The 15,929-nt window shown below is 36.5% G+C and overlaps 1 protein-coding gene across 1 annotated transcript; it reads right to left on the bottom strand.

The window, feature by feature from the left end:
• Window positions 1–1,137: 1,137 nt before the first annotated feature.
• On the bottom strand, window positions 1,138–15,226 carry tmem64 (transmembrane protein 64). The gene is made up of 3 exons (XM_048201313.1): window positions 13,936–15,226; window positions 6,598–6,753; window positions 1,138–3,967 (listed from the first exon to the last, which is right to left on the bottom strand). Exons 1-3 carry the CDS (start codon window positions 14,635–14,637, stop codon window positions 3,782–3,784), a joined length of 1,044 nt encoding a protein of 347 aa, XP_048057270.1. The 5' UTR covers window positions 14,638–15,226; the 3' UTR covers window positions 1,138–3,781.
• Between the last annotated feature and the right edge of the window lie 703 nt (window positions 15,227–15,929).

The raw sequence follows: 15,929 nt of genomic DNA, 5'->3' as shown, positions 1-15,929 counted from the left end.
ACTGGCGCGAAGTTGCGAACTCACGCGCAATACAGCTAACGTTTTTAAAGAGGCAGAGTTCACTTTTACCAAATTTAAATTTTAAATTCATTATTGATTTAAACAGAACTGTTGAACTAATTTACAGTATGTAACGGAGTACATAAGTAACTAATTATTACCTAAAAATGAACAGTAATCCCCTACTTTACTTTTTCAGTGGATAAGTAATTTAATTACAGTAACGCGTTACAGCCAACACTGGTTGTGTGTTAGCTGGATTGGCTATGTTTAGGGGTGGTCCGTCATGCTTACTCTTTCTAAAAATCATACTTTTTGTATAAAAATGACATCATTCAAATTCATACGAAATCGCCACTTTGCGTTTTCCCACCGTGAGATTTGGTTGGTTGTTTAAGCATTATGGTTACTACTTTACTAAAAATCATAGCCTACGTTTTTGGTCACACAAATTCATACAAAATCACTAACTCGTAAAATAGTTACGTTTTCCCGTGAGAGTGGGTTTGTTTAGAGGTCAACCTTCATGCTTATTTTTTTCTTTATAAAAATCATAATTGTTTGTACGATTCACATTACAATTTCATCCGAAATCAACTCATAAAATAGTTAAGATTTTCGGTGAGATTGGCTTGCTTAAGTTTAAGGTTTATGGTTACTACTTCACTAAAAATCATAGCCTAAGCTTTAGGTTAGATAATGGTGTAGTTTGTACCATGTCACTGCAACTCAAAGATAACAGATAATGAAAGAGGAGGGAACCATGTGAGGGACAAAATCTTACGTAATCATACAATACAGCACTGTCAATGTGTAACTAAATTGAATTATCAGCAAACAAACTGTCTTCTGTTAGGAATCCATTCCAAGACGTATCTCCTACACTGATACACTGAATTAAATGAAGAAACAATAGGGTACTGATGCAGACTGCACAACATGCACGCTTGTGTGATTTTTTCAACAGTTTTATTTCATAAATAACACTGAACAAGCATGGTACAGCGATAAATATCCATTTACATTGCAAAATTCTCTGTATTACAAAATACAGTGTATGTAAAATGCACTTGTCAAAGGGGTCAAGAGGTTTCAATATAGTACCTGATGTGCCCTAATCTGAAATTACATTTGTACCTTTAAAAAAAAAAAAAAAAAAAAAAAAAAAAAAAAGTGCTGTAATCTCAGATTAAAGTTTGCCAAGAACCACACAAGACCCCTTCACTATTATACGCAATGTTGCATATCCCATATGTCATTTAAACTGGAAAAAATAAGACAAAGCTCTGATACGTATCCTCAAATTGTCATTTATTTGTGTTTGTTGGATTTTACATTTTTGCATTTGACATCCCAAGGGTCTTCAGTTTTTGAGTTATCGCAATCCCATGCCCGCACAAATTAGAGTCTGAAAACACTGCAGGCAAGTGTCCTGTTTCAATGTCTTAGGCAGCAAGAGGTACAAGGCAGGTTGACATCGTAACACAAGACCAGGATTGTTGGATCTCTACAATGTAACTCAGATGGTGAGTCAGCATGTTCAGTTTTTATTTATTGCTAATTTCAGAAACAGAGGGGCTATTCAGTTTCCTCAAAACATAAAAAAACCCATCCAACCCATTTTTAAGTTAAGGAATGTGTCCATTTGTGCATCATTATACCTGCACTTTTCAAAATAAATGTAACAACTTCTTAGAAAATCTATTCATTTGCACACTCTCTATGTAAGAAAAAACCAAGATGTTGTTGATCACATTGTAATAAAATTGCGATATTAATTCGAGCCCTTGTCAGCATTTCACTCAGACCCTACAGTCTAAGTAGCAGCAAAACTATGACTGGAGACATAAATACAGAGTAACAAGATGAGATCAGCCTTCAGAATGAGCGGCGCGCCAGTGTTCCACTGATTGTCAGATTATGGTGACGCTCTAGTGTTGATGCTGTAAACCAAACGGTGAGTCTCAAATGACACTGAGAATGAAGTCACTACCAACTGAGTGTAAATTTCAGTTACTAAGAAATCCATCATTGAGCGCATGCTTCCTTCAACACAAATAAAAGCCCACAATGACAAAAATCAGGCAGTCTTTTCCATTTCTATACTGGTTTACAGCATGAATGACTGTATTTACAGTATAATTTCATTTTATACAGCATTGCAGACCATCGAGTATGGGCGAATGTAGTAGTGAGGAGACAAACAAACTAAGCACCGGGATTCCGCGAAATTCCCTGCATTGAGGGATTTCGTGTTCCCGGTGTGGAAGCTGCGAGTTCACTGAGCTCGTTAACAGAAGCCTGTGCTAAATTATATAGCCGGGACCCAAATACGTCAGTCAATGCTCAGGAGGCTTTTGTTTCTAATTAGGTGAACCTCTAAGGAGCGAACGACAGACATCACCATGACCAGAGTCACGTAATAACATTTTGGTTGTAGTCTGCAACTTTTGTCAATTATATTTGTAGCCGTTTACCTTGCACTCACAATGAGTAACTGTGCCACAGAGGGTTTGAGCTGAATTTTCACTGGTGTGCGTTTTTGTGAAACAAGAAAAACGGCGAAAACATGCATTGTAGGCAACTGTGAGCCATTTTAGCACAGTGCCAAAAACCCATTAGAGCAATTTGACCCATGTTGAACTACAGCATTCATTACATAAGAATAAGAATAATAATAATGCACTAACATATGAAAATGCATCCCTTTATATATATATCTATATCCTAATTTGGGGAAATAATTATATAAATATATAAAAACATTTATATAATTAAACAAATACATATATATTCAATATATATACGCTTTTCAGCATTTCGTCTTTATCTTACATATTCATTCCCATATGTGCAAACTTTCGGAATTGATGATTCTAACATTGAATAAATTAACAAAAGTGATGTCATAAAATGCCAACAGCCCTATAATAAAGCATTTGGTTAAATCATACAAGAAAGAAGGCAAAGAATTCCAGTCCTCTCAATATGAGAATGAGAAATCGAACACATACTGCTGAGCTAATCATGCTGTACTAAAGGTTCTTGGCAGGACAGCCTTAAATATCCAGCTAAGAAAATTTCCTTCCCTTCCATCTGTTCCTTACAAAACTGCCGAGTAGCAAAAGTGTTCCCAGTTTGGCAAAAGCCACAATTTTACCCAGGTGGTACTAACAGACTATTTTTTTTTTTAATTACTCTAGACATAACATGAAAAGAAACGATCCATTAAGCAATACCTTTAGATGAATTCAGAAAAGTATATAAAACAATTCTTAATTTTTACCAAATAACAGTATATATTTATATAACAAAAAAAGCAAACATCTGAAGCATATTAACCTGATATATTAGTTGGGCCCTCTGTAATATCTAACTACAATTCTATTACATTCTCTTGAATTAAATTTACCCAATTCATGCTTTAGACCTCCTATAAAGTTATAATTTATATTAGTGTCATAAAAAAAGAACTTTAAAAAGAAAAACGTACCTCAAAAACATATCTCAAGTCAATCTCATATAATACTGGCCCGGGGTCCCAATCTTTGGGCAACATTTCCATCAAGTCTGATGGGCGGCTCTTCAGCTTTGATAGTCCAGTGCCGCTCCGCCGTCAGACCTCCATCATAACTAGAACAGCTGGCTGGGACTGTAGCAGCTCCCAAGACTCCCTGGCGCAGCCAAGGCATTCCCCTCTGACAGGTCTCCTCCCGTCCAGTCAGGACAGTGCAACTGGATGGAGGGTTGAAATACGTTCATCATCAAGAAATAAAGTTTATCAGACCACATTTATCCCCCCTCCCGCCACAGCCCGTTTGCTGCAGTAGGTCGAGCCGCTGTGGTTGGCCGCTCCGCCGTTCATGTACGACGTCTTCAGCTCCATCTGGCAGGCGGCAATGGCGGCGTTCAGTTCCACTTGTGCTCGATGTACAACGTAGAACATCAGGCCTATGCTGATGAAGATCTGATGAGAGGAACAGAGAGAGTGAGTCACCGGGTGGATCTGCTGACTGAGCTGGACGACGGTTGATACAAAGGTCCGGATGATGTGACTTATACAATGCGGTTGTAAACTTAAGCAAAATGTCCTTGGCTGATATATCGGAACAACCGGTTTTAGCCAAGAATCCATTACTGGCATCTAACTTTACTACACACAAGAGCAAATGCAAAAAAAGTGAACATTTTTGGCTAAAGCTCTGCCAACGACCATCTATAATTATGGTTTACTACAGGATCCACAAGAATGATCCCTACAATCTAGACTAGACATAAATATTTCATTTGCTTATAAGTTTACATATCCATTGCAGAATCTGCAAAACGTTAACATTTAAAAAATGTTTTTAAATTTATTAAAATAGTAAAAAGTTATATTTTTCGTTTAGGAGAAGACATAGACAACAAGTATGTTCTACAACACAAAATATCTGATATGATACAAATGATCTGGTTTAAAAGTACGTCCACACCCTTGAATCCTAATATTGAGTCACAATCTCAAGCATCAATGACTGTTTGTGGTCTTTTGTAATAGTTGCCTATTAGTCCCTCAACTGATGGAAAATCTGAAACTAAACCTCACTGATCATTTCAAGGAATTCTGAGATTTACAATATGCAAACCATGATGGGAAACTAAAGAACTTTACAAAACATGGGCCGCGTCGAGGGGGGCAACATATATTGCTGAGTACTACAGGTCTTGTTGACTCTTTTACAGTAATAAAAAGGAACAATGTCAGTGTCGCAATCTGTATTGTAAGTGTTATTATAAATAAATGTGACTTAAAAAAAATAAACGTGACTGACAAATCGCTTGTGATGCTCTTCATTTGCAAGCTGATTTGGATAAAAGTGCCTGCTAAAATAAATAAATGTAAATAAGAATCTGCACCCAGTGTGAATCACTGATAATAATGGATTCTATTATCCTTTGCAGTGTCGCACCAGTGTAGACAGTGTAAGGCTATGTAATCTTTTGAAATGGATAAAAATAATTAAAGGATTAGTCCACTTTTAAATACACTTTTCTTGATAAATTTACTCACCCCCCATGTCATCCAAGATGTTCATGTCTTTCTTTCGTCAGTCGAAAAGAAATGAAGGATTTGATAAAAACATTCCAGGATTATTCTCCTTATAGTGGATTTCATTTTCAATGTCTACCAACAGATTGAAGGTCCAAATTATAGTTTCAGTGCAGCTTCAAGGGCTTTAAACGATACCAGATGAGTAATAAGGGTCTTATCTAGCGAAACGATGGGTCATTTTCGAAAAAAAATACAACTGTTTATGCTTTATAAACAAAATATCGCCTTGGACGTACTTTCCGCTTCCGCATTCTTCATAACGCTTACGCTGAATGTCCTACGCCTTCCCTATTCTACTTACGGAAAAAAACGAAACTGGCGCCGTGTTCGTTCCGTAAGTTCGTTCCGTTCCGTAAGTAGAATAGGGAAAAAAAACATAATTTATTTTCGACTGAAGAAAGACAGACATAAACAGCTTGGATGACATGGGGGTGAGTAAATTTATCAGGAAAAGTGTATTTAAAAGTGGACTAATCCTTTAAAAGGATTAGTTCACTTCAGAATTAATTTCCTAATAATTTACTCACCCCCATGTCATCCTAGATGTTTATGTCTGTCTTTCTTCAGTCGAAAATAAATTATGGTTTTTGATGAAAACATTCCAGGATTTTTCTCCATATAGTGGACTTCAACGGCTACCAAAGGTTTGAAGGTCTAAACTGCAGTTTAAATGCAGCTTCAAAGGGTTCTACATGATCCCAGCCGAGGAATAAGGGTCTTATCTAGCGAAAGGATCTGTTGTTTTCTAAAAAAAATAAAAAGTTACATCACACCTTACCTTTCAAATGTCAGTACGTAAAGCATTTGTGGTTAAAATGTATGTATTTTTTAATTATAGGGCGTAGGCGAAAGAAATGCGGTAGGGCGAAAAACTCTATCTCATTTTCTCCTCCAACTTGACATTGTTGTTTTAACTTTTTTTTTTGTAAAGGGCATTTGACATAGTCTTTGCATGTTTGCTTTGTAAACACTTGCTCTGTACTTCCACCTACGCCACACATGACCTTTCCAACATGATTACGTAATGCGTGGCGCATCGCAGAGCAGTGCAATATTTTTTTTATTTTTTAAGAAAATGACAGATCGTTTCTCTAGATAAGACACTTATTCCTCTGCTGGGATCGTGTAGAGCACTTTGAAGCTGCATTGAAACTGCAATTTGGACCTTCAACCCATTGGTAGCTGTTGCAGTCCACTATATGGAGAAAAATCCTGGAATGTTTTCCTCAAAAACCTTAATTTCTTTTCGACTAAAGAAAGACATAAACATCTTGGAAGACATGGGGGTCATGACATTCTGAACTAATCCTTTAATAAAAATGATTTGGTTATTGTTTTGTCATGTGGAATAAACTGGGGCAGTACAAAAAAATATTTTACTTCTAATATAACCTTTAATAATATGCTGAATATTCTGCAAGTAGCATGTAAACTTATGAGGCCAACTGTACATACAGGGTTCTTGCTGATTTCATTACAAACTGTTGTTTTTGTAGGCTTACCTGTAGGCTGAACACAAAGTATCCACTGACGCTCTGTTCTGCGATCACATCCTCCATTGTGCGCAGGGTGGTGCCCAGATAGGAGTTAAGGAGTTGTGTTGGGAGAAGTCCCACTGAGGAAGCCACTAAATAATTTGGCAAGGACACATCTGTGATCTGTCAAAAAGAGCGACAACTATATTTGGTCATAGTGTTGGTCAAGATTAATCACAGAGTGTTTTCATTGCCTGCAAGAATGTGTCATCAGCCTCATTTAGCTCCATCACTGTCCTTCACATGTTAACTGGACTTTTTCAGCAATATCTAATGCAATAAAAATGTTTTTCTGTTCTTTAGATCACTTTTTAAAAATAAATATTGTTTTCTATATAATATGTTGATAGCGATTATTCATTCAATTTTAAACTTTTTAAACACTGATTTCATTTGACATCCCTTTTAAACTCAGTTTTTTCTGTGTAAACAAAGGAATGCACAGATTTCCACAGCAACACCAGAAGGATGTTCTACTGGTTGTACTACATTGCTCTAAAGCTTTATCACTTCTGTCCTGTACCAAGTCTGATAGTCTCCATGTAAACACATTGTACATAAACAAAATAAAGGTTTGTGTAATCACCTTCGTGTGCGAGTTCTAAAATAAGGCATGGACCTGTATCTCAAAGTGCTAAACTATAAAACACGATGTCAAACCCATCCATAGTTGTTCATTAATAGATGGCAGAAGATGTAAGCATTGTTGGATTTGGGTTGCGTCAACCTATAAATATTTATGAATGAGGTAAAATGATGCATTCTTGTTCTTAGAAGTGACTTCATTATAAATGGCCGTGAAGCAATATTTTAAGTATCCACTATGCAGACGCATGCATTGTGTTGGGTTACCTACATAACACATCACATTCTGCTTCAGCAAAAAACACAGGGCACACTGAAATACAGCCCCTTCTATAGGACGTGCTTACTGAGTGTTTGCGAAACATAATTCCAGCATGACCCGTTTAGTGCCGACATGCATCTTACCCTGTGATCCCTCGGTTAAGTAAAAAAGAAAGGCGAAATAAAACCAATTAGCCTATAACACAATTAGAGTCACTGGCACTTATAGAGAACCTGATGTTCACTCACGTTCTAACTGTAAAAGACTGGTGCAAACTGAATATTATCTGACTATGGAGCATAAGTACTGAATCAATGGTATCAGGTTCAATTCCAGGTAAATGCAAACCCAGAACTGAACAGCTATTGAGATGCCCTAGTGCTTGATCACCACAGCGTCCTTCAAAAAGAACAGAGACTTATGTTTGCTTCAAGAGCAATGACACTGTACTAGTGTAAGGTTACTTTAGACTCAAACGTAATGTCTAAATAGGGCTGCTATTTTTTTTTCTTCCTTTTTCATTTTATACATGGCAACTTCATGTTATATTCTCTATGTATGCTTGTAAAACAATGCTATTTTAGTATCACTGAAATACTTTTTTATTAATATTTAAAAACGAGAAATGTTGCAACTAGCTGAAATAAAATATGTTTAAGTTTCATTTATCATACATCAAATTTGGCTGAGAAATTATCCCCCCAAAAATAATTTGAAGTCATTATTGTGTAAAGCATCAAATATACATTACAAAAAGTAGATTCAGAAAGAAATATTTTATTTGATTCCACAAACTTTTTGACCACAAGGTTAAGTAAATGAATGAATTTTAAATTTTTAGGTGAACTATATCCTTAATTTTTCTTTTTTAAATCAATATGGAAACATGAAATTGAAAGTAAACATATGGTCAACTGATGCTTCATGAATAATTTTCTTAGAGAAGTTAATTTACTGAAGGCTACCAAGAAAGCTAGGTAATAAGGCTGGGCGGCATTTAATAGACAGAGCCGTAGTTCACTGACAAGCTACGCAATATCGCGTTCATTATCGCAGATGAATCGCCTTCGATAATGAACGCGATATTGCGTAGCTTGTCAGTGATCTACGGCTCTGTCTATTAAATGCGCTCCATTTGAAAGCAGGTGATGGCAATTTAGCGGTAATCAGGGAACCGGCTTTACTGACGAAATGCGCGTGACAATCGCATGCGATATATCGCCCAGCCCTACTAGGTAACAAAGTTTATTAAAATTAATTCACAATATGTGCACATTTATTATTAATGTGGGGGCTGATGCGTCACGCAGGCACAATAGTGCTGTATGACAGATGTATCACTTATTTTGCTTTTCCTTTTTTATTCAAAATATTCAAACTTGTTAACTGTAGCCTATCGTTCTCCATTTATTTTAACCAATAAAAAAAAAATTACTGCAGCTTTCAGACTTTATTTTTATAGTTCACTTGAAGTTACTATGGCATTTTTTTAATGACGCATGTCGAGTGCGCATCAATATAATACTTTAAATCAACCGCTTTTGCGTTTCATATCTTGAATTTTATGGACATACTAACATGTTGGACATACAGGACATGCATCATATTCATCATCAGTCAACTGTATGAAATGTCACGTGACCCATGCAGGTCTGGGGGCGGGGCAAGTGTAACAAATGCGTAAAAAAAAAATGTAACGTGTTACTTTTTCCCATAATTAATTAATCTAATTAACACATTAAATTAAAGTTAACTTATTTTATTTCAAGTAACGAAATTGTTTTATGTTTTAGTTAAAAATAATAAAGTATACTTCAAACGAAATCGAAGAACGAACTGATGAGACGTCATTTCGAACAAAATCAGGCCAAAACGAAGTTCGTTTTGTGTTCTTTTTGGAAGTTTGAAACGGCTTGCCAAAGCGAACTTTCAGGAAAAGTTCGCTCCAGCTGCAAAACACCTTCGTACTTCCATTGGTCAGTGATGATAACGTAACAGGAGGTGTGCGCCGAGGCTCCGCCTTCACTCGCGTGGAGCGCGTCCTTGACTCATTTCGTCTGTAGAGTTTGTCGAGGTAAGATCTCCGCGGGTGAAAACATGAATACACTGGATAGCCGCTTTATAGCACAAAACGAAGTTGTGCTTGTAAAGAAATGAGGCACTAACACTGTTTTTCATGTTTGATACTGTAAACTGCTTGAATTTAAGCAATCTATTGAATAAAGTGCTATATGAAGACGTGCTAACATTCCCATGCTGTTATGATCAGATGCTTTTCTTATGCTTTCTATAATAAATGCTTGCCGTTTTCTCATTTTTGTTGTGTTTATTTTGTTACTGAGAAGAAAGTGCATGGCACACATTTACATATTCATCTAATCGTCGCTCTCAGCAGTGTGGGTGGCGTCAGATGTTCGTTTACAGTATATCGCTGGTCTCGTATTTCGAACTTCGTTTTACCCCTAAACAAAGAACGAAAAAGAACTTCGTTTGAAGTATACCGGGGCCTTAACCCTATCCCTGATCTAAAACAAACTGAGAAGTGTGTTTATGAATTTATTATGGATTTATATATCTGTAAATCAAGTCTGTACATAAATGGTCAACTTTTTACTTGTCCTCTTACACTCTTAAAAATAACAGTTCTTTATTGGCATTGATGGTTGAAGAACCTTAAACATCCATGGAACATTTCTATTGCATAAAAGGTACCTTATAGTAGAAAAAGTTCTTCAGATTATTAAAATGTTCTTCACACTAAGAAAAAATGGTTCTTTTAAGAACTGATTACTGAAATGTTCTTTGGGGAACCAATAATAGCTCTTCTATAACCCCCTTTTGGAACCATTATTTTTATAGGCCAATTCACACCGCGCCGACAGACGGCAACAGACACTTCATTGGGTTTTGTTGGATCAGTGTGTTACCAGTGTCAGAGTCTGTTGGTGTCAACTGGAGCTTATTTTTCACCGATTGAACATACTGAATAGGAGTTAGAATGTCTGAGAAGTTATGTGCTGTAATCTGTGACTTTCACCGTTCATTTAAATATACACAGTAAGGAAATGACACAATGCTAGTGCACTCCCATTCCTGTTCATTGTTAGTTTACATAAATTTCACACAGATTGAGTCCAGACTGTTAGCACACATAGCTTTGGACTCCGAAGCTACGTAACAGAATAAATCTTTTATTATGGAAGGTTTACAGCTTGCTGATTATAATGGGAGTGTTTACAGTGTATATTGGGTGTTTCACCATTTACACTGTGAGCAGAGCAATATTTAGTGAATACAATACAAAGGTTTCTACTTTGGCTTTAACATTTATTTTTTTGTCTTTTCCAGGCGATGGTGTCTTCAAATTTTTACGAGTTGTCTTTATTAATAGGTCTAATATAAAAATGTTAAAACACTAATTTGTTGCTGCATTCATGCACAAAATGTTATAATGTTCAACTGCAGCTGCTGCAAAAAGAGCAGACATAAACTGAATTTTGTAACAGACAATATTTACATTTAATCACAGCAGCTGTAAATGTACGCGATTTTGATTTTCAATTAATTGTGCAGCCCTACTTGTAAATGAAAAAATAAGAAAAAAAGTGCTCTGTTTAACATTAAAGCTGCTTGTTATCCCAGTAAATGACGCAAACTCAAACTGTAAGCAAGCGTTTTATGTTCATTTCCAGTGCTCCAGAAACCAACATATAATCAGTCAATCACTGTCAGTCAAACTAACACTCTTTCAAGTGGAAGTGGTGCAAATCAAACTTGTATAAAGACATCTGCTCATAATCATAAAAAAGCCTTCAAAAGGACCAATACATTAACCTATGAATCATTCAGTGAATAAATTATGCAAATAGTACAAATTTGTTCCACAATGGCAGCAGGCTACAGGTCCACGTTCATATCACAAACCAAACCAGCCTTAACACCTGAGAAAGCCTCTAATTTAATATGAGCAAATGTAATCTTTGTTTGTTTTAAAATGAAACTTCTGGACACAGAATAAGATACATCTCTTTGAAAAGTCCAACAAGCATGAGCATATTTTAAGCAACTACACTAAATATGATTTAAATACATTACATAAAACACAATTGTCATTAAAATCACATTTAGGAGCCAGTGTAATTTTATTTTTTCTAAATTATTTATTTAAATGCTGACTCATGAGAGTATTTTTGTGGGTTAGTAATAATTCAAATCTGAGTAAGGCTTAAAGATTATGCTAGACACTGCGGACGTTATACATCACTGTTCTTTACTGTCCTCCGTCATTGTTAAAGGTTGCAGTTTCTTTCTCCTCATGTAAGATAATTAAAATGTATTATATTGGTAGTGCAGAGCATCTAAAGGTAGGCCAATATATTTCAACGTACACAGAGACCTGTTTTAACTCTTGATCCTGTGTGAAGATCAGTTATGTTTAATTTAATCTGGCTCTGAGCAGGAGATCTTAATTGTTTCATTCCAGCAAAGCTGGATAAAGCCACCTGGATGCCCCTTAAAGATTAACAGCCACCTCAATGCAATTAATCAGAGAACTCTATATGCTATAACTTATTTTACAAATAAAAACCTCATCATAACACAATAAAAATGTTAAGTACTAAAACAATTGTATACAACGGTTCTTTCCTCAATATTGATTGACCATTCAGAGAATGATATGAATATAATTTCACTCTTTGTCTTTTGTCTTGTCTGTGCTCACGGCATACAGATTTTGTGTGCACTGCTGTTCAGAAAGTGGTGTTTTGCTCCAGGGAAAAGTGGTTTTGTGAAGGCCTGAAAGTCTGGGTTTTCATCTTTATTGCTTCATGTTTGCTCAAAGCAGGGTTTCTCTCACCAGTGAAAAAATGCAAAACCAGGAATGGATTTGAAGCAGAATGATTATGGAATTCTTTGAGTGGAGAGGGGAAATCTATCACACTCCACTCATATATGATGATACAGACCAGCTTTTTAATGAAAAACAATTTTTTTTTTTTTTTATATCAGACTTTTTTTTTTTTTTTTTTTTTTGGATAAAGCAAGACCATTTTGCTTGGGTTGGAGCCATTATTATTGGCGGAGAATAAATATATGAAGCAACTGCCGATTTATTTTGTCTGAAACCCAAATTACTCAATATTAATTATGTGTTTATAGAACTGTATAAAAGCAATATCACACTTGCAATTTACCTGCACCCTCGTACACTCATGCAATACAGGGTTTTTATCATTAACTAAAACCATATTTTTTTTTTACTTGAAACAAAATAAACATTAACTGAAATAAAATACGAAAACTTAAAGGGTTAGTTCACCCAAAAAATGAAAACTGTCATTAATTACTCACCCTCATTCCAACATGACGAGAATACTTGTGCGCAAAACAAAACATAAATAACGACGTTTATTCAATATTCAACATAAATAACGACTTTTATTTTATATCTCTTCTCATTCTCCTTACGCAGTTGACGCAGTTAGCACAGCGAAGGCTTCCGTGTTCTACGTCAGAACGGCGTCTCCTGCGTCAGCGTCACACGCATGTGTCGTGCTGCTCACGTGTTCAGCTTTGGCCAATACTGAGCTGCCGTTCGGATATAAACACGGAAGCCTGCACTGTGCTAAATGCAATTTGCTAATAAATATGCATTTATTTAGATTTAAATAAATATAATTAAATATGCAATTTTCATTTATTATATGAACATGTAATATTTGTTTTTTTTTCCAATTATGAAAAGAGGCTGGAAAATGAGGCATATAGCCTATTATTAATTTTACTTTCTCATTTGATTGATATTGTTTTTTTATATACTTTTTATATTTTTTGTATTTTTATAATTTATATTTTATTTTTTCTGTTTTGTTATTGTTCACTAATTTAAAAAAAATGAAAAAAGAAAGAAAAAAAACAGTAAGGAGAATGACACGGATTGTTGAATAAAGTTGTTATTTTTGTTTTGTTTTTGCGCACACAAAGTTCTCTCCTCACTACATAAAATTTTTGCACTTTCTAGACCTTGACAGTGTTATTAATTTGCTGTGGCTCAAATTTCATCAAAAATATTTTAATTTGTGTTCCAAAGATGAACGAAGGTCTTACAGGTTTGGAACGACATGAGGGTGAGTAATTAATGACAATTTTTATTTTTGGGTGAACTAACCCTTTAAATTTATTTTATTCCAGCTAGTCAACATCTCATTTTCATTTAGTTTAACTTGTACTAAAATAACTAACGTTACAACTAATAAACAAAAAAATAAAAACTATACAGACATAAAACCAATAAAAATGACAACCACCCAACAAAATTACTAAAACTTTAAAATTACTCTAGTAGAATATCACCGATACTAAAATAAATAACACTGGTGAGATATTGCTCAAATGAAAACATTGTTAAAAAATGAGCATAAAAACATTATTAGCATGAATGGCAAAAGCAGACTTACCGAGAAGACCGCGTTCTGGAGACCGAACGGAATCGGAGTGAGTCTCGCTAAGGCCACAACTTTGAGTCCACTTCCTCCCTCCACCACCCGAATAACAGCACTCAGCTGTTCACTGCTCCCGATCTTACTCAGAACCCAGTTCGTCAGTAACCGCTTGCACACCACATGAGCTATGAAAGTCCCAATCAAAACCCCAACCATCACCAGTCCCATGCCCAACACAAACCCATATAAATACCCTGCGGCCACGTTCAGCACGATATAACCCCAGCCGCAGGGAAAAGACACCGTGATCAAGCCGACTATAAAAAGCAAGGCTCCCACAAAACTGTCCAAACTTTCCACCCACAGCAAGACATCCTTCAGGTACTGGCGCACGAGAGCCACCGATGAGAAGCACACGGCTGTCAGGATGCACGCCAACAGGGCACTTTTAAAGCAACAGGTTGTAATGCAACACGGATGCCTGAATTCGGGGGTGAAGGACGCGCCGGTCTCGGTGAGACCCGCGGGCTCTGTCTCCGATTTGCCGCCGTTGGCTCTCTCGTCAAAGACGTTACAGATCAAGATGTCGATCTTGTCGCAGTCCAGTGAGTCAGGGGTCCGTGTCAGCCAGCGGCTGATCTGGATGTGTCCTTTACCCGCAGCGTGCTTCAGGGCTTTCAGCACACCCTGCACCGACCCTGAGCTCCACATATTCATCCCTTCTTCATATGACTTCACTAGATTGATTGATTGGACGTCCAGTCCAAAAATGTTGACCCTTGAATTTACACGTTGCCAAACCTTTGACAAAAGCGACCAGCAACCAATTCCCTGGAAAGTGAGGAATTGTCCCGAACAGTCCAGTAATGTATAATCTAGTAATTTATCTCGGAAAAACGGATGTGGAGTCGTACCACTTCAAGGACTCGAGATGCAACCGTGTCAGCTGTCGTTCACTTATGAAAGCCATACTCTCCTTCCCTCCAGGCGTGTTCATATCGCTGCTGTCATTGCGTCTGACGGATAAATCACACACACGCTCAACTTTCCCGACTCCAGGCACAGCTCACTGCAGCACTCCCGTCCAGGCTCCGGTCCAAAGTCCCGTCGCTCACCCAACTCAACATGTCACATCTCTTGGCCCAAATAACACCGATTATAAAAGTCGCGGATAGACGGTCGTTGCGTTTGCTGGACGAGTTGTTCACTTGTGCTCCGCGAGCTCTTGCCCACCTCAGCAAGGGATGTTTACGCCGAGCGTTATTCATACCACTGTTTGTTTCCCAGTATTCCGTGCGCGGTCATCACGTGATCTCATCTGGCCGTCACTGTGAGTATCGCGATAACACACAACAGATCTCCGATTGCACTGAAAATCAGTGTACTTTTACTAATGGCAATACAGAGGTGAGATAATAGTTATATCCAGTGTACGTAAATATAAATGTACTAGTAAAAGCACTGCTTTTGGGGGTTGATGAGTAAAAACACACATTGGACAGTTTCTGTCCTGTTCTGTTGTCTTTGTTTTTCTTCTGGTTTAATAACTATTCTGTTGTATATTATTGTTCTCAGAGCCCCGGACAAATGTTTATTTTATGGGTTGGTCCAACCTTTCCCTTCCCCCTCCCACCTGTGTGGAATCCTATTTCTGCCACATAAGAAATGGTAAATCATAAATACGAGATAAAAAGTCATAATTATTAAAGAAAATTCTAAATTATGACATAAAATGTAAAAATATGACATACTGTGATATCTAATTTTAACTTGTCATCATTTATACTTTTTATCTCAAAATGAGTGTTATAATTGTGACTTTTCATTTCAAAGTACGACTTTGTATGTCATAATTATGATTTACCAATGATATGTGCCAACAATATCTCTCTCTCTCTCTCTCTCTCTCTCTCTCTCTCTCTCTCGTGCTGTCTTTATAGGATATATATATATATATATATATATATATATATATATATATAATGTACACTACCAGTCAAAAGTTTGGA

The sequence above is a fragment of the Megalobrama amblycephala genome, linkage group LG9 (genome assembly GCF_018812025.1).
Source record: "Megalobrama amblycephala isolate DHTTF-2021 linkage group LG9, ASM1881202v1, whole genome shotgun sequence".
In the NCBI taxonomy this organism is placed as follows: Eukaryota; Metazoa; Chordata; class Actinopteri; order Cypriniformes; family Xenocyprididae; genus Megalobrama; species Megalobrama amblycephala.
Note: the sequence above shows the minus strand (reverse complement) of the source record. Positions and strands in the feature narration are given on the sequence as shown.